This window comes from Salmo salar, chromosome 13 (genome assembly GCF_965601325.2).
Source record: "Salmo salar chromosome 13, fSalSal1, whole genome shotgun sequence".
Lineage (NCBI taxonomy): Eukaryota > Metazoa > Chordata > Actinopteri > Salmoniformes > Salmonidae > Salmo > Salmo salar.
Window position 1 is genome coordinate 102,775,001 of NC_138303.1, and position 23,553 is coordinate 102,798,553.

Consider the following 23,553-nt stretch of genomic DNA (forward strand, 5'->3'; position numbering starts at 1 on the left):
TCTCTCTGTCTCTCTCTGTCTCTCTCTCTCTCTCTCTGTCTCTCTCTCTCTCTCTCTCTCTGTCTCTCTCTGTGTTCAATAAAATATTATAGGGGCTTTATTGGCTTGGGAAACATGTTTACATGGCCAAAGCAAGTGGGAAAAAAAACAAAACAACAATCAGACAGTAACAGTAAACATTACACACACAAACAGTTTCAAGAGAAAAATACAATGATTAGCAGTTTAAAATGTTACATTAGCTGTACTTTATGTAGTGTTGTGACGATGTGCAAATAGTAGAATGTATGAATGACGGGGAAATAAATACTGCTGGGATTGCACACTGCAGTATTTTGCCTAACAGATACGGAAGTTAATCAAAATGTGATTTGTTTTGAATTAAAATGATTTGTGGGTTTGTTGAGTCAATTAGACCATGTCCATTTCATGCAAAACAATAATGATATTTCCGAATTTTTAGGCAAGTAAGTTGGTCCTGCTTTGTAGTTATACCCCTGTGGAGGTTGATGTTTGTATGGTTGATTCATCTGGGATTTTTCTACATGTTAAGGCGCTACCAGCTCACAACCATGAATTAAATCCTTATGGTGTTTTTACAAAGCCCAATCAGATGCACTGATAACATGTTACCATGTGGAGAGTCATTTGTCTTGCACATTGGTGTTGACAAAATGTCAGTCCTTGAATACACAATGCTCTACATTAGGTATATAGTACTCTCTCAACGGTCACTCTGACTGGCAAAGTGAATCTACGGAGGTCTAATAGCCTGACCTTATGTGAACCTTTGTGTTGTGTTTAACAACCTCTATTCTGTTCCTCTCTCTGCACTCCACCATTGTACTTGATTCAATGGTATTGGCAACAGGAAATACCACCGTATCTGATCCGCATTCTATTTCAGCTTTCAGCCACGTTACCATGTGGTCCTAAAAAGTCAAGTAAGGAATCACTGTGGGTACAAAAGAGATACATCTATCCAATGAATCCTAACAAAGTACATAGTACCTCCACATAACTTGAAATCTAAATAGCCTATTCCTGGGTTTAAGTTATAATAGATTGTGGGGCAAGATATGATTTAGCCTTTTCAGGTAATCCTGAGTACTATCCACAGAGGTGTGGGTTTAAATAATACTGAGTTTCAGTTATGATACACTAACTGCAGCCGTCCCCGTGGGAGGCCTTTTGGTAGGCTGTCATTGTAAATAAGAATTTGTTCTCAACTGACTTGCCTAGTTAAATAAAGGTTCAATAAAAAATGGAATAAAATAAACATTAAAAGGATCACATACATTCTCACATCAGACACATTTAAACCATTCGGTCCATCATACTGAATACACTAGCAACATAGAGGATATTGATACATTCACTCACAACTGACCGCTGCCCCAACTGCACTGGATAGATAGGTACATATACCAATAGAATGTACATTGCATTTAGTAGCTCAGTGGAGGCTTCTCCTCCGAGGAAGGGGAGGACCATCCTCCTCAGTGAACTTCTTTAAAAATACAATTGTGAAACATTAAAGTTATCCTTTTTAAATAAAACTATATTAAATATATTCACATGACACCAAATAATAGCTTCCGTCCTCTGGGTACATTGACTTCAATATAAAACCTAGGAGGCTCATTGTTCTCACACCCTTCTATAGACTTACACAGTAATTACGACAACTTCCGGAGGACGTCCTCCAACCTATCAGAGCTCTTGTTGTCCACCCTACAGCTAGTTAGCACTGCAGTGAATAAAATGTGGTGAGTAGTCAACTCAAAGAGCGAAAGACAATAGTTGAACAGTTTTGAACAAATTAATTTCTTCAAAAATGGAGGAGAGAGCGATTTCGTTGTATTTTTTTCACTTACTTAGCTAGCGTATGCAGGGAGCTAGTTTAGCCTACCGAAACAGAGAGGGATAGATGCTAGATGGCTATGGCTATCCTACAATGGGACTCTTCCTAGTCAAGTTAAGCTTTTGGTTTTATGAATGTATTTCCACAGGGGTTAGCCGGTGTCAGCTTGCTGCTGACTGTACACTCTACTGCATGATTGTAGCGGGTTTACTAACGCGTTAGTTCCAGTAGCTATGTTCACTATGACGTTAATATGTAAAGTCCACAAGTGAAGGGAAAAGGTGAGTGGAGGAGAGTGCGTAGATGCAAGAAGTCATTATACAACGATCAAAGGTATCATGCTGTTTGTATGTGGCTGCTATGAAAGTGAAGTGTGTTTGTGATCAGTGGTGTATTCATTCCGCCGATTCTGTTGAAAAAAAAGTTTCTTAAACAAAATGAGGATATACATATCTGAATTTGTCCAATAGAAACTCTCGCTTGCAACTGTTGGATTCATGATTACAGCCTACATCAGCTAGATGCAGGCAGGAGTGTGCAAGGCGGTATTGAATGTGTCACTGTCTGTCACCTTTTATTACTATTACTAATGTCTCTCGAACTGTGAACCTACATTTTCAACTGTCATTCATAGGCTAGTTTGTAACAACCTCAAGATGAGTACAGGGAACATTTGAGTATCATGTAGTAGCCTAAACCTATCGCTGTTACATTAAACTGGGTGAATGGAATATGAATGACAGTCATCCAATATGCTGTAATAGAAATAAGGCCATGCTCATGAAAGTAAATTCAACGGCACCGCCCGCCAGTGAATCAGCATCACAGTTTCCAAGTCTAACAGTATACAGTGTGTCTGACGCAGGTCTAGGAACCTGTGTGTTTGGCTGTGCACTAATGGCTCTCCCCGACAGCAGTTTCCCCAATCAACTTTATCACCATCTTATTCCTGTTCCTCCTCGCCAGCTTCCCAGATGTGGGTCTTGATGACACGAGATCCTCCATGACAGAAACAGGATGTTCTCTCATGGTGCTGCTGTTGTACAGAATGGCTGAACCTGAGGGTATTTCCACAGAGATTCTAGAAGTTTTCTATGTTTTATGGTGCATTCACTGTTTTTCAGACCAAACAGAGCCCATGTCTTAACCTGTGGCTGACACCTCTTCTTCCTCCTCCTCTACCTCCTCCTCATCCTCCACCACCTCTTCCTTCCTTCCCTCCTCATCCTTCTCCTCCCTTCTGCATCATCCTCCCCCTCCACCGCCTCCTCCTCCTCTTCCTCCAATACATCCTCTTCCCCCTCTTCGTCCACAGCCTCCTCTTCCTCGTCCTGTTGGTGTCTGGTGCTGTTGACATGCTTGTCAGCTGTGTTATTTGGTTACGGTGGACTGGGAGGGGGTTCTACTAGCGTGTGTTCTCTCTCGTTACAAAGCCCGTGGCCGTGTGCTACGCAAGCACCCATTCACCCCACTACCACACACAGCCCATATATCCATACTGCCCCAGATGTGTCCCAGTCCTTCTGTCCATAAACAGACACCATAGAGGTCAGACACCATAGAGGTCAGACACAGTGCCGGTGCTGAGGCCCTGGCCCCACACACGTCACCTCACCCCACGCTGTTAGGGAAACAAACGCTCCCACAATGACCTGCCTGTTCTCTCCTGTCCGTCTGTCTGTGTTTGTCTGTGTTTGTGTCTGCTCCAGGCCCACAGGACACGCCCTTTTAAAAAAAAAAATGTGTGTGTGTGTCTTTGCCCCAGGCCCACCACACCACAGAACCTTAAGACTGGGTCTGAGTCCGTCACTATCCTGAAGCATCGTTCTGTCAGAGTCAATCCTCCAATTCTTCCAAGAATTCAAGAGGCTTTCTACCTGGAGGGTTGTGCACCTTGGTTTCCTTTGTTGTTGTTAATAAGTCTGTTGTATGTTAGATGTATTATCATACAAAGCCAGTTGATCATGTCAAAGTCGGCTGAGTGTCTGTCGATATTGTTTTGAATTGTTTACAACATGCTCAGGATTAACCTAGCTGGGCAGGTTGCTTTTTAGCTGTTGAAATTAGCTGCATGTTTATGTGTGTGAGTTAATTCAGATGTATTAATTATTGTGGATTGTTAAATGTATTTGGCATTAGACAGCATGCTAACTGAGTGAGGGTCATTTAGTAGACCGGTAGACTTACCTAGCTGGTTGTGCCATCTGTATCTAGCACTAGCCTGTTGTGCTACAGTGCCCCTATCCCCTGTTGTGCTACAGTGCCCCTATCCCCTGTTGTGCTACAGTGCCCCTGTCGCCTATTGTGCTACAGTTCTCTGTCTCTCGCTTCATCTCTCTCTCTTCCTCCCAACTCACTCACTCACTCACTCACTCACTCACTCACTCACTCACTCACTCACTCACTCACTCACTCACTCACTCACTCACTCACTCACTCACTCACTCACTCACTCACATATAATGGATGAGCCCAGTGTTGTCTTGTATATTATAAATATAGCCTCTATATTTAGCCTCTGGTGTGGGGAGAGGTGCGTGTCTGACTCTGGTGGTGCAGCAGGGTAATGTATCTCTGACGCTACATCCATCTCTCTGCCACGAGGCCTGATGAGACACTGCAGAACTAACAAAGACATCCGGACCGTGACAGACACACTGCGGTAGAGATGGACGGACGGCGGAGAGACACAGTGATGTGTCTGGGAAGAAACTCAAAGACAATGCAGTCAGTCATTGTGGGACAGACCAGTAGGCAACATCTAAGTCATGCTCCCTCAGTTTGACCAATGACTACTCTTTCATCTTCATTATTCATTGTTTTTACGTGAGGAAGGGTTGTCTTTGGAGAGAAGAGGAATGTGCTCAACCAACTTGAGAAAAGGTGCAACCAAAAAATAAATGAGCTTAAGAAAGGAAAATGCACAACTCGCAATTCAAAACTTAACGTTTTTAATTGTGACGGTTTTGGCCGTCATTGGCCTACATCTGTGGGAGGCGTGACTGACTGTGTTGTGATGAGCGTCTTCAGTTCAGACACACTGTGGTCCTCAGAGCAGAAGACGCGCTGTGGTCCTCAGAGCAGAAGACGCGCTGTGGTCCTCAGAGCAGAAGACGCGCTGTGGTCCTCAGAGCAGAAGACGCGCTGTGGTCCTCAGAGCAGAAGACGCGCTGTGGTCCTCAGAGCAGAAGACGCGCTGTGGTCCTCAGAGCAGAAGACGCGCTGTGGTCCTCAGAGCAGAAGACGCGCTGTGGTCCTCAGAGCAGAAGACGCGCTGTGGTCCTCAGAGCAGAAGACGCGCTGTGGTCCTCAGAGCAGAAGACGCGCTGTGGTCCTCAGAGCAGAAGACGCGCTGTGGTCCTCAGAGCAGAAGACGCGCTGTGGTCCTCAGAGCAGAAGACGCGCTGTGGTCCTCAGAGCAGAAGACGCGCTGTGGTCCTCAGAGCAGAAGACGCGCTGTGGTCCTCAGAGCAGAAGACACGCTGTGGTCCTCAGAGCAGAAGACGCGCTGTGGTCCTCAGAGCAGAAGACGCGCTGTGGTCCTCAGAGCAGAAGACGCGCTGTGGTCCTCAGAGCAGAAGACGCGCTGTGGTCCTCAGAGCAGAAGACGCGCTGTGGTCCTCAGAGCAGAAGACGCGCTGTGGTCCTCAGAGCAGAAGACGCGCTGTGGTCCTCAGAGCAGAAGACGCGCTGTGGTCCTCAGAGCAGAAGACGCGCTGTGGTCCTCAGAGCAGAAGACGCGCTGTGGTCCTCAGAGCAGAAGACGCGCTGTGGTCCTCAGAGCAGAAGACACGCTGTGGTCCTCAGAGCAGAAGACGCGCTGTGGTCCTCAGAGCAGAAGACGCGCTGTGGTCCTCAGAGCAGAAGACGCGCTGTGGTCCTCAGAGCAGAAGACGCGCTGTGGTCCTCAGAGCAGAAGACGGGCTGTGGTCCTCAGAGCAGAAGACGCGCTGTGGTCCTCAGAGCAGAAGACGCGCTGTGGTCCTCAGAGCAGAAGACGCGCTGTGGTCCTCAGAGCAGAAGACGCGCTGTGGTCCTCAGAGCAGAAGCTAAATGAAGGAAAAGCATCTGGTGATGCAGCCTAATGAGAAGCAGGTGTATGAGAGATGACCACACACACACACACACACACACACACACACACACACACACACACACACACACACACACACACACACACACACACACACACACACACACTTCAATGAAGGGCCTTGAGGAAAAGAGTGCATGTAAACACACTCATCTCTCCCAGTGAGTCCCCTGAGGGACACTAGCTATATTCATATTAATACAAATCACATAAGCCATTCTTAAACAAATCACATAAGCCATTCTTAAACATGTTGTAAACTCTGGAAGTATGGTCTTAAATGTCAATGTGGTATTGTTTTATTGATACGCTGCATGTTAGTGGGAGGTGCTAGTTCAGGCTGACCTGCTAATGTTGGCCAACGCCCACAGCCTCACAGGCTTTTACTGGGAGCACATTCAATGACTGCAAACGTGTCGTTGGAGTGTTTCTGTGGTGTTTGCGGTTAAAGTTGAAGAAAAATACAAAATTCCTTCACAAGATGGACAATAAAGTTAGAAAACACAGATATGCTAAAATACAGTGTACTCCCAATGCCCTGTTCATGTCTTGTTATGGTTTTTCACAAAGTCTTATAAAGTCAGGATCTCCCACAATACAGTTTGTGATGGGAAGCCCTGTCCTGGCTGCTAAGACAATTAATATAACAATACATAGTACATATAGCTAAGTTCCAAAAAAGTATTTATTTGATTTAGCATCGACTGGGTGAAACCAAGGACCCAAGGCACAGATAACATCCACTGATGTCATTTCAGCTATGCGAAAATGTGTGAATCTGAGAGAGTTAGCCTAGTGCTAGCGAGGTACTAAGTGTGTGTCAGTCAAGCAATGAGGAACAATTGGGATTGGAATTTCACTTAACTTCCTGATTAACTTCATAAAAATGGAAGTGCAACTCCAACCATGGTATTTTAAAGAGGGAGAGCGAGGACATTGTATGTATTATAGGAGTGCACAAATGACCCAATATTAAAACCTATATGGCTGCAGACAGAAACATATGCTATCAAAACCGCTAGGTTATATACATCCTAAAGGTATCTGACAAGAAGAGAGATGGGGAGAAAGGGCCTTTTTAGCATGAGACTGGTATGACCATAATGCACCAGGTGTTTCTAGATAAGACGGTGTGTGTATATGAGAGAGAGAGAGGTGGTGTGTGTGGGAGTTAGATAGTGGAGGCAGGGGTATGCTGTGTGCAGCCAGCCAGCCAGCCAGCCAGCCAGCCAGTCAGTCATGGGATGAACGAGTGAGACTTGTGTACCCACAGCTGCTTACTGGCTGGAGCTAGAACAGGGGGAGGAGTGTCTGCCCTGCCTGCTGCAGAGAGAGAGAGCGAGTAAAAGAGAGAGAGAGGTAGTTAGAGAGAGCAGAGCGTGAGAGAAACAAGACTGAATCCGCTCCACAGAAGAGGGAGAGAGCAAGGGACAGAGAGAGAGGTTGGGGTCGCTGCATCGGTATGCCTGCTCCTCCTGCTCTTCTCATTTCCACTCCACACGCTGCTGCCTTTGAGGAGACCCAGACTCTGTTTGAAATGCCAAACACCTCCTTGAGGCTGTGCCTTCATCCTCATTCATTTACATTTCTACTCACCTTTCCCTGCGTGAGGGAGACCGGGAGCGCCTGAGACATTCATGGGGGATCATTTCTGCTGAAGTTGCTGTGAAGAAATTACTGGGCGGTTTCTGCTCTTTGGATGCGATCCGTTTGGTCTTTCTGTGTTTGGATAGGACACAAAGTCTCTGGAAACATCGAACTCTATATAACCTGGAATATTTGAGAATTTGTGACTGCATTTTTTAGAGACATACAGGAATTCCTGTAAGCCAAGACGATCAAACTTGTTGACAGTTTTCTATATTTTCCCTGCTACTCTTGCAGGGCAGGCACACAGCGCAGCACGTGTTGTCTATGTCTTTTCTAAGGAGAGAACCAGAGGAGTAGAAGGATAGGCTGCCAGAGTATTTGTCTATCTGTGTGCGTCTGTATGATTGAACTGTCTGTGTCTGCACAGTGAGGGATGCCCTGGGGGACTCCCAGATCCTGGTCCTGGACGAGGGTTAGTCTTCACGCTGCTGCTAACATGGCAGAGGGTACACGGCTCCTCTCTCTCAGCCACCAGCCTGATCTGCTGCTGAGCTAGGACTAGGACCAAGACTAGCTACTGACCAGCCCCAGCCAAGCCCCCTGTCTCTGAGTCTAGGATCAGACCAGAAAAGGATCTTTCTGGAGCCTCCTGCCCTCTGCCGGTTGATCTGGTTTCAGACCAGGAGCTTTCAGAAGGCTCTCTGGCTGCAAGATGATGAACTCTTCCCTGGACCTGCTGGAGCTTGAGCTCCTCAACCTGAGCGGCCCTCCTTTCTGCCTCCTGGACGTGGGCTACAGCCAGATCTTAAACACCTGTCTACTGGAGGTAGCCATCATCCTGCTGCTTACCATCCTCATCATCTCTGGCAACCTGGTGGTGATCTTTGTGTTCCACTGTGCTCCTCTTCTCCACCACCACACAACCAGTGCCTTCATCCAGACCATGGCCTACGCAGACCTGTTGGTGGGGGTCAGCTGCCTCATCCCCTCCCTGTCCCTCCTCCACCACCTGAAAGGCCTGGACGAGGAGCTGACCTGTAAGGTGTTTGGTTACATGGTTTCCGTGTTGAAGAGCGTTTCCATGGCGTCACTGGCGTGTGTTAGCGTGGACCGATACATGGCGATAACACGGCCTCTGTCGTACGCTACCTTGGCGACGCCGTGCCGGATCCGCGTGTGCATCCTCCTCATCTGGGTCTACTCCGCCCTCGTCTTCCTGCCCTCCTTCTTCGGCTGGGGGAAGCCCGGCTACCACGGCGATGTGGTGGAGTGGTGTGCGGTGGAGTGGGAGACGAGGCCGCTCTTCACATCGTTCATTGTGGCGCTGCTCTACGCGCCAGCCGCCATGACGGTCTGCTTCACCTATGTCAACATCTTCCGGATCTGCCGGCAGCATACGAGGGAGATCAGCGAGCGCCGCGCCCGGTTCGGCCCACAGGAAGGCTCTCTGGGACAGGATGGCCAGCCGCAGCATGCGCCGGCGTGCACGGACAAACGCTACGCCATGGTGCTGTTCCGCATCACCAGCGTCTTCTACCTCCTCTGGCTTCCCTATATCCTGTATTTCCTGCTGGAGAGCGCTGGGATCTACAGTCACCCTGCCGCCTCGTTCATCACCACCTGGCTGGCTATCAGCAACAGCTTCTTTAACTGTCTGATCTATAGTCTGTCCAACAGTGCCTTCAGGAAGGGTTTAAAACGCCTCTGTTCGTTCTGTGTGCAGCGCGTGGACAGTAAGAAGTCCTTCAGCCCCGCACCAGGGTACGGACAGGGGCCCATCTGCACACGCTCCACATGCCATGTCTAGGATCTCCCAGAGAGCCTTGTGGTGGTTGAGTCAAAGTATCGTGTTGTTATAGCACTAAGCATGTCCCATACTGATGCTGAGCTAAAGGGAACAGGCTTCACAGGGAGTTGTGTTGCTGCGGATGCTGCTGTTTCTCTACAGTTGTAGGTTTGTTGGAGGGTTGCGTCTCTGCTGCCACTGACGGGATCGTCTCCAGGGCCTGAGAGCTGTGAGACCCGCTTGGGAAGTACAGCCAAGGCTCAGCCCCAGCCATGAGAGAGGTGGGAGAGGTGGGACGTGGAGTTACTCTAACCTTTGACTCCTGATATAGATGACAGCGTTATGGCTACGTTGTTTCAGCCTGTGAGAGTTGAGGTGACTGAAGACCTCCCTTCTGACAGTACTTGCCAAAAACACAAACTGTAAGAACACATGTTCTTTTAGGGGAGGTTTTTTTCTGGGACTCTGTATCTTCCTAGCAGCTTGTGAAACTATTTGTATTTGTGCTATGACTACAATGTATAGAATGCAAAAAATGACTCACATTATTTAAAGGTCCAATGCAGTCAAAATTATGTTTTTCCTGTTACATTTACATTTTAGTAATTTAGCAGGCACACTTATCTAGAGCGAATTACAATTAGCGGATTCATCTTAAGACCGCTAGGTGAGACAACAACACATCACAGTCGTATCTAGTACATTTTCCCTCAACAGAGTATCTATCAGCAAAGTCAGTGCCAGTAAAACACTGTGAGAGTTATTTAAGATGCTCTTCAAAGAGCTCTGGTTTCAGAAAGATGGGCTGTCCTGACTTCAGGGGGAAGCTTGTTCCACTATTGGGGTGCCAGGACAGAGAATAGCTTTGACTGAATTGAGCGGGAACTTCCCCCCCGTAGGGGTGGGAGAGCCAAGAGACCAGAAGTGGCGGAATGGAGTGCTCGGGTTGGGATGTAGGGTTTGAACATGGCCTGAAGTTAGGGAGGGGCAGTTCCCCTTGCTCCTCCGTAGGCAAGATTATGCGAGCTTCGACTGGATGCCAGTAGAGTGAGCGGGGTTACAAGGAGAATTTAGCAAGGTTGAGCCCCAGGCAGGCTGCGGCATTTATAATCTACAACTATTACAGTAAGGTACTTAATTGTTACCCAGAAATTATTTGATGTTAATATAAAAACAGCTGCATTGGGCCTTTAAAATAACGGAGAAACACTTGATTGCTGCTTTCTTATGCCTAGCTGAGTGGAGCTGTCAATAACAACTTATTTAAATGTTCGCCCTTGTGGTTTTTGCGGAAACAGATTATTTACAACATTGTGCGCTGAGGGGTGCAACAACCTCAAAGTCTGAAGAGAAGCAAGTAGGTCTATATCATTTATTTACATCTGGGTTGTTCTGAGGCAGAGAAAGAGAGGACGACCGATATATCGGTTCCCCGATATTATTGGCTGATATTGGCCTTTTAACACTGTATCGGTATCGGCCGATAATTCCACCGATAAACGATGTTCAATGAATAGGATGAAAAAAAAGAATCTCATGCTTTCCTGAATGATTGCGGCTGTTCCCATGAAGTGTTATTCATTTCACAATGTAAGAAATCAACATTTGAAGTGTATTTCTTGGACGGCAGTTTGTGAGAATTCAGTGTGGAAAAGATTATATCGGCAGATATATCAGTAAGTTTTGTCATCCCAAAAATCTGAATCGTATCGGATCCCCAAAAAGCCATTGTTCGGCCTCTAATTAGTAGTCGTAGTTGAACTAGTTTACTACTGAGGGATCAGTGTCATCATTGACTGGATGCCTCGTTTCAACAAACTTCCTCATCATCAGAGCCTGTCTGGCTCTGTAACCAAACTACATTCCGCTTCACTTATGAGGAGAATGTGGTCGTTGTGTCAAAGCAGAAGGTTCTAGAGAAGTGATTAAGCTCCAGAATAGTTGATCATCTCCAAAGCTTTGCCCCGCATATGTGATCTGTTCTAGACTAGGAGTATCTGCTGCTATACCGATGGGGCTCGTGCGTGCCTGGAGCACAGGAAGGCTTGGGAATCATTAAATCAACCTCACATCTCAGTCTTAACGTTAATGACAGTGAATGTTGATGGTGAGTACTGAGAATGCTGTGAGCTGCTGTTAGCTGAGGAACATCTGGCTGGGTGTCGTAAACGTCTTGTCCGTCTGTCAGCCACCCTCCACCTTTCTCCTCCTGCTCATTACATCACAGAAAGCCAGGGGGAAAAAGAGAGGGAGAAAGAGCAGAATAGCAGCTGTGGAGTGAGAGAGAGCCCTAAGATAAACATTATGGCCGCAGTAATACTGTGCCACACACACACACACACACACACACACACACACACCGAGGTAATGTGGGACGTTAAACAGTACCGCTGTATGTCCAGACCCAGATGCTTCAAGACATTTGACTTTTCCAGCCGGGGCCACAACACAACAGTATAAAACAAGCTGGTTCAGACCAGGCTGTTCCAGCCGGGGCCACAACACAACAGTATAAAACAAGCTGGTTCAGACCAGGCTGTTCCAAATGGAACCCTATGTAGTGCTCAAGTGTTTTTAAACAAATGTTACTGGATATTTATTAGACTTTTCACAGGTTTTGGCTTCTTGTCACTTTTCTCTCTTTAGTTCTCTGACATTTGGGAGCAAATATACAACGGACACAGTGGCTTTATTTTCCTAGTGGACCAAAGTTGAATATTTATTGGATTTTGTATATTTGAAGAAGAAAGAGAGAATGAGAGATGGCAAGAAAAAGAAAGTGTAATTCAGGTTGATGACTTTTTTTTATGGATGTTTTCATGTTAGGAATTTTGCAGTGATGAAGGTGTGGCCAGACATTGAGTTGGACTGCTGTGTTCCTAGGCTGCCTCTGCAATGAATCCAGTGTTCTGGGTACAGGCTCCATCGACGGCTTTTCACAGTTGCCTGTACAGCAGGCCTTTCTGAATCTATTAACATGTATTTATTTAAAAATATTTCAAAGCTGTACGTAGTCTTTTATGCATGTTTTACTTACTGTATATATTTGATTGAATGGTCACTTTTCGTTTTCAAATCATAAACTGTTGTCAAACTGTCTAAAGTGTAAATGCTTTTGGAGACGTACGTCTTCACGGCAATGCTGTCAAAGGGCACAGTGCAATACATTCAGTGTTCCTCCATTTTGTCAATGTTTTATTGAAGACACAATACACAATAGAAATAGTTATTTTCTTCATTTACCACTGAGTGTGTATTGAATAGGGCTGTCCCCGACTAAAAATACATCTTGGTAGACCGAGAGTCGTCTGTTATTTCGACCAATTGATTGGTTGAAATTTTAAAACGTGCCGAGCTCAGACTGTGTTAAAAAAAAAATGGCAGTGAGTGACTGGGGGACTAGCATCCATTGTCTCTCCTCCATGCTGCAGTGACCACCACAGAACACCAACAGTGTGAATCGCGCTGTCCGTGTTGCTGAAGCTGCAACATAATGCCAGCAGTATACCACCCTGCATCTCACTGCTGACTTGCCTCTGAAGCTAAGCAGGGTTGGTCCCTGGATGGGAGACCAGATGCTGCTGGAAGTTGTGTTGGAGGGCCAGTAGGAGGCAGTCTTTCCTCTGGTCTAAAAAAATATCCCAATTCCCCAGGGCAGTGAATGGGGACATTGCCCTGTGTAGGGTGCTGTCTTTCAGATGGGATGTTAAACGGGTGTCCTCTCTGTGGTCACTAAAGAACCCATGGTACTTATCATAAGAGTACCGTAAATTCCGGACTATAAGCCGCAACTTTTTTTCCCAGGCTTTGAACCTCGCGGCTTAAACAATGACCTGGCTAATATATGGATTTTTCCCGCTTTCAATTTTTTTGTTCTCCAAAAAAACATTCTGTGACGTGCTCAGTTTTTGAAGCTTTCATTAGACCAATGAAATTGCCAAACGGGTTAAGGTCAAACAACTTTTTTGTTTACTGTTTAGATTAAATCGAGCGCTCTCAAACTTCCCATCTTTCTGATTACGGTAGTCATTTTGTCACCCTCATCAGGGCAAAGACACGGAGAAATGCATATGATGCAGCTTTCAAGTTGAAGGCGATGGATCTGGCTGTTGGAAAAGGAAATAGAGCTGCTGCACGGGAGCTTGGTCTTAATGAGTCGATGATAAGATGTTGGAAACAGCAGCGTGAGGAATTGACTCAGTGCAAAAAGACAACTAAAGCTTACTGCTAATTATTATTTTTTTGTTACAAGCCGTGTTTCGTTAAAGCCTGTGTAAAGTTCATTTGTTGCAATGTACCGGTAGGCACCTGCGGCTTATAGACATGTGCGGCTTATTTATGTTCAAAACAATATATTTTTTTTAATTCAGTGGGTGCGGCATATATTCAGGTGCGCTTAATAGTCCGGAAATTACGGTAGGGGTGTTAACCCTGGTGTCCTGACTCTCTGTGGTCACTAAAGAACCCATGGTACTTTTCTTAAGAGTAGGGGTGTTAACCCTGGTGTCCTGACTCTCTGTGGCCACTATAGAACCCATGGTACTTATCTAAAGAGTAGGTGTGTTAACCCTGGTGTCCTGACTCTCTGTGGCCACTATAGAACCCATGGTACTTATCTTAAGAGTAGGGGTGTTAACCCTGGTGTCCTGACTCTCTGTGGCCACTATAGAACCCATGGTACTTATCTAAAGAGTAGGTGTGTTAACCCTGGTGTCCTGACTCTCTGTGGCCACTATAGAACCCATGGTACTTTTCTTAAGAGTAGGGGTGTTAACCCTGGTGTCCTGACTCTCTGTGGTCACTAAAGAACCCATGGTACTTTTCTTAAGAGTAGGTGTGTTAACCCTGGTGTCCTGACTCTCTGTGGTCACTAAAGAACCCATGGTACTTATCTTAAGAGTAGGGGTGTTAACCCTGGTGTCCTGACTCTCTGTGGCCACTATAGAACCCATGGTACTTATTGTAGAGTAGGTGTGTTAACCCTGGTGTCCTGACTCTCTGTGGCCACTATAGAACCCATGGTACTTATCTTAAGAGTAGGGGTGTTAACCCTGGTGTCCTGACTCTCTGTGGTCACTATAGAACCCATGGTACTTATCTTAAGAGTAGGGGTGTTAACCCTGGTGTCCTGACTCTCTGTGGTCACTATAGAACCCATGGTACTTATCTTAAGAGTAGGGGTGTTAACCCTGGTGTCCTGACTCTCTGTGGCCACTATAGAACCCATGGTACTTATCTTAAGAGTAGGGGTGTTAACCCTGGTGTCCTGACTCTCTGTGGCCACTATAGAACCCATGGTACTTATCTTAAGAGTAGGTGTGTTAACCCTGGTGTCCTGACTCTCTGTGGCCACTATAGAACCCATGGTACTTATCTTAAGAGTAGGGGTGTTAACCCTGGTGTCCTGACTCTCTGTGGTCACTAAAGAACCCATGGTACTTATCTTAAGAGTAGGTGTGTTAACCCTGGTGTCCTGGCTAAATTCCCAATCTGGTCCTCATACCATCCTGGTCACATAATCATCCCCAGTCTACAATTGGCTCATTTATCCTCTCCCCTGTAACTATTCCCCAGGTCGTTGCTGTAAATGAGAACGTGTTCTCAGTCAACCTACCTGGTAAAATAAGGGTAAAATATATAAATAAATAAAAATTACAGCCATTTCTGACTGAAAAGTTCTGTTACTGAAATCGCTAAATTGTTTAGGTATAAACATTCCCTATTCCCTCAACCCTGTTCTCTTTACGTGACACGTATATGCATCGCCTGCACGTGACCAATAGGGCCTGACCTTTAGCATATCATAATCACATCAATAAATTGGCTATAACAAACTCCGAAAACTAACACGTGACAGCAAAATGGATGCAGAAGACGTGACAAACTGGAAATGGGGGAATGTGTACTGGTTTCTCAGGAAGTAAAGGGGAAGTCAGATGTGTGGAATTAATGTGACTAGTTGTTAAATACTGGAGATGAAGAAAAAGAAGGTAAGGAACAAGCTCTGCCTGCATATTATGTTTCCAAACAGATGCTGTTAGATTACAATCTACTTTTTCTGGCTGTTTTGGAACAGTTTAAACAACACTAAATAAATTATAAGCATACCAGAGTCTGTAACGTTTAAAAACAATTTTGTAAAGCCTTTATTACAGCAAAGACTAGAAACAGTCGCATTCATTCGTGAATGCAATTTCCGGAAATGGAATGGTTTATTGAATGTTTTGCTAATTATTTAAGGATAGCTTTGTTATTAAATATTATAACTAAAATGCTTTATTGCTCATCTAAAGAAATATCAGTCGACCAACAGCCTATCGACCAAACCAGTCGAATAAATAAGTTCAGGCCTAGAATTGAAACAATAGATGTCAATCTGTTTCTCTCTATTGGCCATATGCTGTTTTTGGATTGTTAGTGATATTGTCTTCTGGTAATAACAGAGTTTCTGCTGGAGTCGTCACACGCTGTTCACAGTTTTTATTAAGTTCACATGACTCTCCGCCTGACGCTTCTGCCCTTTGGGGATGGATTTGTCTGTCTGGGTGGTTTGTATGCCAGTGTGTTTGATGTGTAAAGGAATAGCTTCATGTACAGTAGATGTGTTCTGTCAGGCATCTCAATTCTCTCACTCTTGGAAGCCTTGCCAAATGTTGAGTGGTTTTCCTGCTACTGTACTTTCAAAGAGGCTGTTATTTTTTTCAAAACCACTCCGTATTGTAATTCTGAAACCATTCACCAAGATATTCCTTGAGTAATTGTACGGGGGCGGCAGGTAGCCTAGTGGTTAGCGTGTTGGACTAGTAACTGAAAGGTTGCTAGATCGAATCCCCGAGCTGACAAGGTAAAAGTCTGTCGTTCTGCCCCTGAACAAGGCACTGTTTCTAGGCCGTCATTGTAAATAAGAATTTGTTCTTAACTGACTTGCCTAGTTAAATAAAGGTAAAATAAAAACCATTGACCCTGCTTTTAGGTTTACCCCACATGGGTTCACTAATATTGTTGTGTATTTAAAAGACAATTCAAGTGTCCTCCTTTTGAGGCAGATATGAGTTCAATATTTTACAGTAGTTCAATCTAGGTGTCAGTTAGTTGAACTCTACTCCACCCAGTTAGTTGAACTCTACTCCACCCAGTTTGTTGAACTCTACTCCACCCAGTTAGTTGAACTCTACTCCACCCAGTTAGTTGAACTCTACTCCACCCAGTTAGTTGAACTCTACTCCACCCAGTTAGTTGAACTCTACTCCACCCAGTTAGTTGAACTCTACTCCACCCAGTTAGTTGAACTCTACTCCACCCAGTTAGTTGAACTCTACTCCACCCAGTTAGTTGAACTCTACTCCACCCAGTTAGTTGAACTCTACTCCACCCAGTTAGTTGAACTCTACTCCACCCAGTTAGTTGAACTCTACTCCACCCAGTTAGTTGAACTCTACTCCACCCAGTTAGTTGAACTCTACTCCACCCAGTTAGTCAGTTGATGGTACTTTAGAAAGGGGCAAAACTGGAGGAAAGGTTTCTTGCTTTGCTGACCAAAGAGCCATGGCCGTCTCTCCTTTCTCTTTCCTGTGGGAAAACATCAAAACGAGGGCTAGTGATCTCTGGGGACTCAAGCTCCCATAATGACCTGCTCTCTGCAGTGCCATATTAGGACGTTGTGCGAGCTGGCGTGGTACTGGGAACATCCATGCCAACTCGGGGACAAAACTGTTTCCAGTGAACTGAGCATTGAGGCCCTAACTTTACTGGAGGACTACACACCCACACACACACACTGTTTTTCTGTCTCTTATCCGTCAAATACTTTCTCAGATGTGTTATCGACTGATCATTACCACACATAACATATCTGGGATCACCACCATCTTTAATCTTGACCAATTTGGGTGCATTATCTTTTAAATCAGGCATAGTTCATCTAAAGATCTTTCATAGGTTATTCTTAGCTCTGTGTGTCCCTGCTTGGAGCCAGTAGTCTGCTAGCTTGTTAAGTAGCCTGTTAGTTGGAGCCAGAGGAGCTAGCCATGCTGTACGGAGGCCACCCCACACACCTCTGCCCAGAAGGGCTTTGTATTCAGGGCTGAGGGTGGCTATCTGAGGGAGGGCAGGTGGCTGCTCCACACAGGGCCAGGGGAGGATGTGAGGAGATCTCTCTCTCACTCACTCACTCACTCACTCACTCACTCACTCACTCACTCACTCACTCACTCACTCACTCACTCACTCACTCACTCACTCACTCACTCACTCACTCACTCACTCACTCACTCACTCACTCACTCACTCACTCACTGTCACAGACTATCTCTCCCTCTCTCCCCCTCTCCCTCCCACCATACTGCCCGGTGTAGGGCTTTCATCGCCCCACTCCAGGTCTCATAATCAGCCCCAAGTAAGAAAAACAAACTGCCATTTCACCCATTGTGTTAGGATAAACCTGAACTGTTAACAATGGAGGAAAGGGTTACAGTGCTTCCTGCGGAAGACACACACACACACACACACACACACACACACGCTCCATCACTAACCACCAGCATCACTAAACACAGTCTGTGTTTTTCTCCCTCCCGCCCCACTCACGCAAAGGCTCTTGTTATTTCACTGGGCTTTTTAACACTAGAAGAGCAGAGTGAGTCATTTTCACTCAATATGAATTTAAAATGAAAATATCTCTGCCATTTTTAAAGTCATGCCCCCTGCCTCCTTGACTTTTCCTAAATATGTCTATTTAACACGCGTTGGTGTAAGAATTCCGATATCTCAACCAGAGTTTGTGTTATAAGCAGTTTTAAAGGAGGACATGTTATTTTCTTCCCTGGAGTGCCAAAAAGTGACTTTTTCAAATCCTACAGTCACATGCAGGTAAGACATGATTTCTATATATTATCAGAAAGAGCAGATTCAGAGTTTCCAAAACCCTTACCATTGCCAAATAACTAACTCAGAAAATTGAAGAGATGAGCTCCATTTAAAAATATATATTTTTCCCCACACATGAGCACGCGGCAACAGATAGCCTACAGTCACATAAACTAATGAAAATGCTATTGTGTTCTTTGAAATAACATTTTGTTTCCTATTCTGTTACCCAAAACCTTCATAAACACAACCAAAGGATTATTTTTCCGCTAGCATTTATGAAATGTATTTATTAGACTGTTAGAATATTTTGAGTCAAAATGACTCCTCATTGGCTCAAAGGGGGGGGTCCGCCCTCGAGGCCCGCATTTTCTAGTGTTAAAGGATCTCAGGGTCCGAGATGACCCTCCCGAACTTAAACATGGATCCTTATCAGTTGATGCAGCCTAGGGCCAATACAGGCCCCAGTCTAGGGTGCATCCCAAATGACACCCTATTCCATCCCTATATAGTGCACTGCTTTTGACCAGGGTCCATGTACTGTAACGAAGACTGGACTGGGAGAAACAAATTAAATAGTGGTTCTGTGTGTCGTTTGGGGCCTTGGTTCTGCCCACCATTCAGTTGTTGGTTTATTCCTATATTCTTCTGTACATTCTCCTGCTCTCTTGGTTTCAGTCTTTCTCTATGGAAGTAGAAACACAGTCTTGATGGATGGAGGGAGAGAGGGAGGCAGTCGGTCCGTTTGGTCCACTTGGTGCATTAAGGAGTTTGTCTTTGTTAGCTGGAGATTGGTATAACCAACCGTACATGGGTCTAACAGATAATTATCACTGACTAATACTTTCACCCCCACAACAAAACTATTTGATAAAACAAACTGAATTGTTTATATATATTTATATGATTCACTTCCCCTCATGGATCTTAACCAAATAAGTGCCATGGTAACGCTGGTGTGTTTTGGACTCATATAAGCCCCTTTTAAGAATTGTGTGTTTTAGATACAGTCGTCTGGGTTGAACCAATTGCCTAATCTATTTATTTTGCATCCATGGATAACCATTAGTCTGTGGGATGGATAACCATTAGTCTGTGGGATGGAGGGATAACCGTTAGTCTGTGGGATGGATGGATAACCGTTAGTCTGTGGGATGGATGGATAACCGTTAGTCTGTGGGATGGATGGATAACCGTTAGTCTGTGGGATGGATAACCATTAGTCTGTGGGATGGATAACCGTTAGTCTGTGGGATGGAGGGATAACCGTTAGTCTGTGGGATGGAGGGATAACCGTTAGTCTGTGGGATGGATAACCGTTAGTCTGTGGGATGGATGGATAACCGTTAGTCTGTGGGATGGAGGGATAACCGTTAGTCTGTGGGATGGAGGGATAACCGTTAGTCTGTGGGATGGAGGGATAACCGTTGGTCTGTGGGATGGATAACCGTTGGTCTGTGGGATGGAGGGATAACCGTTGGTCTGCGGGATGGAGGGATAACCGTTGGTCTACGGGATGGAGGGATAACCGTTAGTCTGTGGGATGGATAACCGTTAGTCTGTGGGATGGAGGGATAACCGTTAGTCTGTGGGATGGATGGATAACCGTTAGTCTGTGGGATGGATGGATAACCGTTAGTCTGTGGGATGGATGGATAACCGTTAGTCTGTGGGATGGATAACCGTTAGTCTGTGGGATGGAGGGATAACCGTTAGTCTGTGGGATGGAGGGATAACCGTTAGTCTGTGGGATGGAGGGATAACCGTTGGTCTGTGGGATGGATAACCGTTGGTCTGTGGGATGGAGGGATAACCGTTGGTCTGCGGGATGGAGGGATAACCGTTGGTCTACGGGATGGAGGGATAACCGTTAGTCTGTGGGATGGATAACCGTTAGTCTGTGGGATGGAGGGATAACCGTTAGTCTGTGGGATGGATGGATAACCGTTAGTCTGTGGGATGGATAACCGTTAGTCTGTGGGATGGAGGGATAACCGTTAGTCTGTGGGATGGAGGGATAACCGTTAGTCTGTGGGATGGAGGGATAACCGTTAGTCTGTGGGATGGAGGTATAACCGTTAGTCTGTGGGATGGAGGGATAACCGTTAGTCTGTGGGATGGAGGGATAACCGTTAGTCTGTGGGATGGAGGGATAACCGTTAGTCTGTGGGATGGAGGGATAGCCGTTAGTCTGTGGGATGGAGGGATAGCCGTTAGTCTGTGGGATGGAGGGATAACCGTTAGTCTGTGGGATGGAGGGATAACCGTTAGTCTGTGGGATGGAGGGATAACCGTTAGTCTGTGGGATGGAGGGATAACCGTTAGTCTGTGGGATGGAGGGATAACCGTTAGTCTGTGGGATGGAGGGATAACCGTTGGTCTGTGGGATGGAGGGATAACCGTTGGTCTGCGGGATGGAGGGATAACCGTTGGTCTGCGGGATGGAGGGATAACCGTTAGTCTACGGGATGGAGGGATAACCGTTAGTCTGTGGGATGGAGGGATAACCGTTAGTCTGTGGGATGGATGGATAACCGTTAGTCTGTGGGATGGATGGATAACCGTTAGTCTGTGGGATGGATAACCGTTAGTCTGTGGGATGGAGGGATAACCGTTAGTCTGTGGGATGGAGGGATAACCGTTAGTCTGTGGGATGGATGGATAACCGTTAGTCCGTGGGATGGATGGATAACCGTTGGTCTGTGGGATGGATAACCATTAGTCTGTGGGATGGAGGGATAACCGTTGGTCTGTGGGATGGATAGCCGTTAGTCTGTGGGATGGAGGGATAACCGTTGGTCTGTGGGATGGAGGGATAACCGTTAGTCTGTGGGATGGAGGGATAACCGTTAGTCTGTGGGATGGAGGGATAGCCGTTAGTCTGTGGGATGGAGGGATAGCCGTTAGTCTGTGGGATGGAGGGATAGCCGTTAGTCTGTGGGATGGATAACCGTTGGTCTGTGGGATGGAGGGATAACCGTTGGTCTGCGGGATGGAGGGATAACCGTTGGTCTGTGGGATGGATAACCGTTGGTCTGTGGGATGGAGGGATAACCGTTGGTCTGCGGGATGGAGGGATAACCGTTGGTCTGCGGGATGGAGGGATAACCGTTGGTCTGCGGGGTGGAGGGATAACCGTTGGTCTGCGGGATGGAGGGATAACCATTGGTCTGCGGGATGGAGGGATAACCATTGGTCTGCGGTTATCCATCCCACAGACTAATGGTTATCCATCCCACAGACTAATGGTTATCCATGGATGCAAAAGAAATAGATTAAGCAATTGGTTCAACCCAGACGACTGTATCTAAAACACACAATTCTTAAAAGGGGCTTATATGAGTCCAAAACACACCAGCGTTACCATGGCACTTATTTGGTTAAGATCCATGAGGGGAAGTGAATCATATAAATATATATAAACAATTCAGTTTGTTTTATCAAATAGTTTTGTTGTGGGGGTGAAAGTATTAGTCAGTGATAATTATCTGTTAGACCCATGTACGGTTGGTTATACCAATCTCCAGCTAACAAAGACAAACTCCTTAATGCACCAAGTGGACCAAACGGACCGACTGCCTCCCTCTCTCCCTCCATCCATCAAGACTGTGTTTCTACTTCCATAGAGAAAGACTGAAACCAAGAGAGAAAATATCATTTTTGCTCGGGACTGCCAGGGTTAAAGGTATTGCATCGGTTTAGAGCTTAGTGTTCACCAAATGTCTTATACCGATGTAATGCTTTTAAATCATGAGAGAGAGTAAACGGGGGCACACGCTGCCACACTTCAGGGAGAGAAGTCTGGTCTGTTGGTGACCCAGACTGTTGGTCAGCCACTATGCTCTTGGTAGCTAGTGCTGGATGGTCCCTGTCTCTGTGCTGAGCCAGTCAGACAGTGGCTGTGTCTGCTACTGTGACTGTGTGTGGATGCCACTAACTGTGACTGTGTGTGGATGCCACTAACTGTGACTGTGTGTGGATGCCACTAACTGTGACTGTGTGTGGATGCCACTAACTGTGACTGTGTGTGGATGCCACTAACTGTGACTGTGTGGAAAGTGTAGTTGCATTATTTAAAGTGTTCTGTTCCAGATAAACATCAATAATGGAAACCAGGGTAATTCATTTTTGATAAGAGGGTTTGCTAGTGTGTGTGTGTGTGTGTGTGTGTGTGTGGGTGGGGGTGCGTGGGCGTGTGTGTGTGTGTGCGGGCGGGCGTGCATGCGTGTGGGGGTGTGTGTGTGGGTGGGGGTGTGTGGGGGTGCGTGGGCGTGTGTGTGTGCGGACGGGCGTGCGTGTGTGTGGGGGTGCGTGGGTGTGCGGGCGGGGGTGTGTGTGCGGGCGGGGGTGTGTGTGTGTGTGTGTGGGGGTGTGTGTGTGTGGGGGTGTGTGGGTGTGTGTGTGTGTGGGGTTGTGTGGGGGTGGGTGTGTGTGGGGGTGTGTGTGTGGGGTTGGTGTGGGTGGGTGGGTGTTTGGGTGGGTGGGTGGGTGGGTGTGTGTGTGTGTGTGGGGGTGGGTGTGTGTGTGTGTGTGGGGGTGGGTGTGGGGGTGTGTGGGGGTGGGGTGTGTGTGTGTGTGTGTGTGTGTGTGTGTGTGTGTGTGTGTGTGTGAGAGCACCAGTCCCTCATATCTAGTGATGGGGGGTATCTAGTGATGGGGGGTATCTAGTGATGGGGGGTGATATCTAGTGATGGGGGGTGATATCTAGTGATGGGGGGTGATATCTAGTGATGGGGGGTGATATCTAGTGATGGGGGGTATCTAGTGATGGGGGTATCTAGTGATGGGGGGGATATCTAGTGATGGGGGGTGATATCTAGTGATGGGGGGTGATATCTAGTGATGGAGGGTGATATCTAGTGATGGAGGGTGATATCTAGTGATGGGGGGTGATATCTAGTGATGGGGGGTGATATCTAGTGATGGGGGGTGATATCTAGTGATGGGGGGTATCTAGTGATGGGGGGTATCTAGTGATGGGGGGGTATCTAGTGATGGGGGGGATCTAGTGATGGGGGGATCTAGTGATGGGGGGATCTAGTGATGGGGGGTGATATCTAGTGATGGGGGGTGATATCTAGTGATGGGGGATCTAGTGATGGGGGTGATATCTAGTGATGGGGGTGATATCTAGTGATGGGGGGTATCTAGTGATGGGGGGTGATATCTAGTGATGGGGGGTGATATCTAGTGATGGGGGGTGATATCTAGTGATGGGGGGTGATATCTAGTGATGGGGGGTGATATCTAGTGATGGGGGGTATCTAGTGATGGGGGGTATCTAGTGATGGGGGGGGGGTGTATCTAGTGATGGGGGGTGATATCTAGTGATGGGGGGTGATATCTAGTGATGGG

The 23,553-nt window shown here is 46.5% G+C and overlaps 2 protein-coding genes across 8 annotated transcripts in view; both read left to right on the plus strand.

Moving 5' to 3' along the window:
• The window catches only part of LOC106568376 (rab GTPase-activating protein 1), a 260,939-nt gene that overhangs the window by 98,613 nt on the left and 138,773 nt on the right, over window positions 1-23,553 (plus strand). The window contains exon 1 of one of the 7 annotated variants that reach the window (XM_045692529.2): window positions 18,079-18,201. The exons of the other annotated variants lie outside the window; for them this stretch is intronic. Within the exon in view, the coding sequence (XP_045548485.1) occupies window positions 18,196-18,201 (6 nt within the window). The 5' untranslated portion in view covers window positions 18,079-18,195. Of the gene's footprint in view, window positions 1-18,078; window positions 18,202-23,553 lie in introns of those variants that run through there. 7 annotated transcript variants of the gene reach the window in all.
• Window positions 6,027-12,512, plus strand: LOC106568377 (putative G-protein coupled receptor 21). The gene has a single exon (XM_014138670.3). The coding sequence runs from the start codon at window positions 8,260-8,262 to the stop codon at window positions 9,352-9,354; it is 1,095 nt and encodes a 364-aa protein (XP_013994145.2). The 5' UTR covers window positions 6,027-8,259; the 3' UTR covers window positions 9,355-12,512.

Excerpts from the sequence above, each read along its gene's own strand:
- LOC106568377 (XM_014138670.3), top strand. The coding sequence starts at position 8,260 with ATGATGAACTCTTCCCTGGACCTGCTGGAGCTTGAGCTCCTCAACCTG.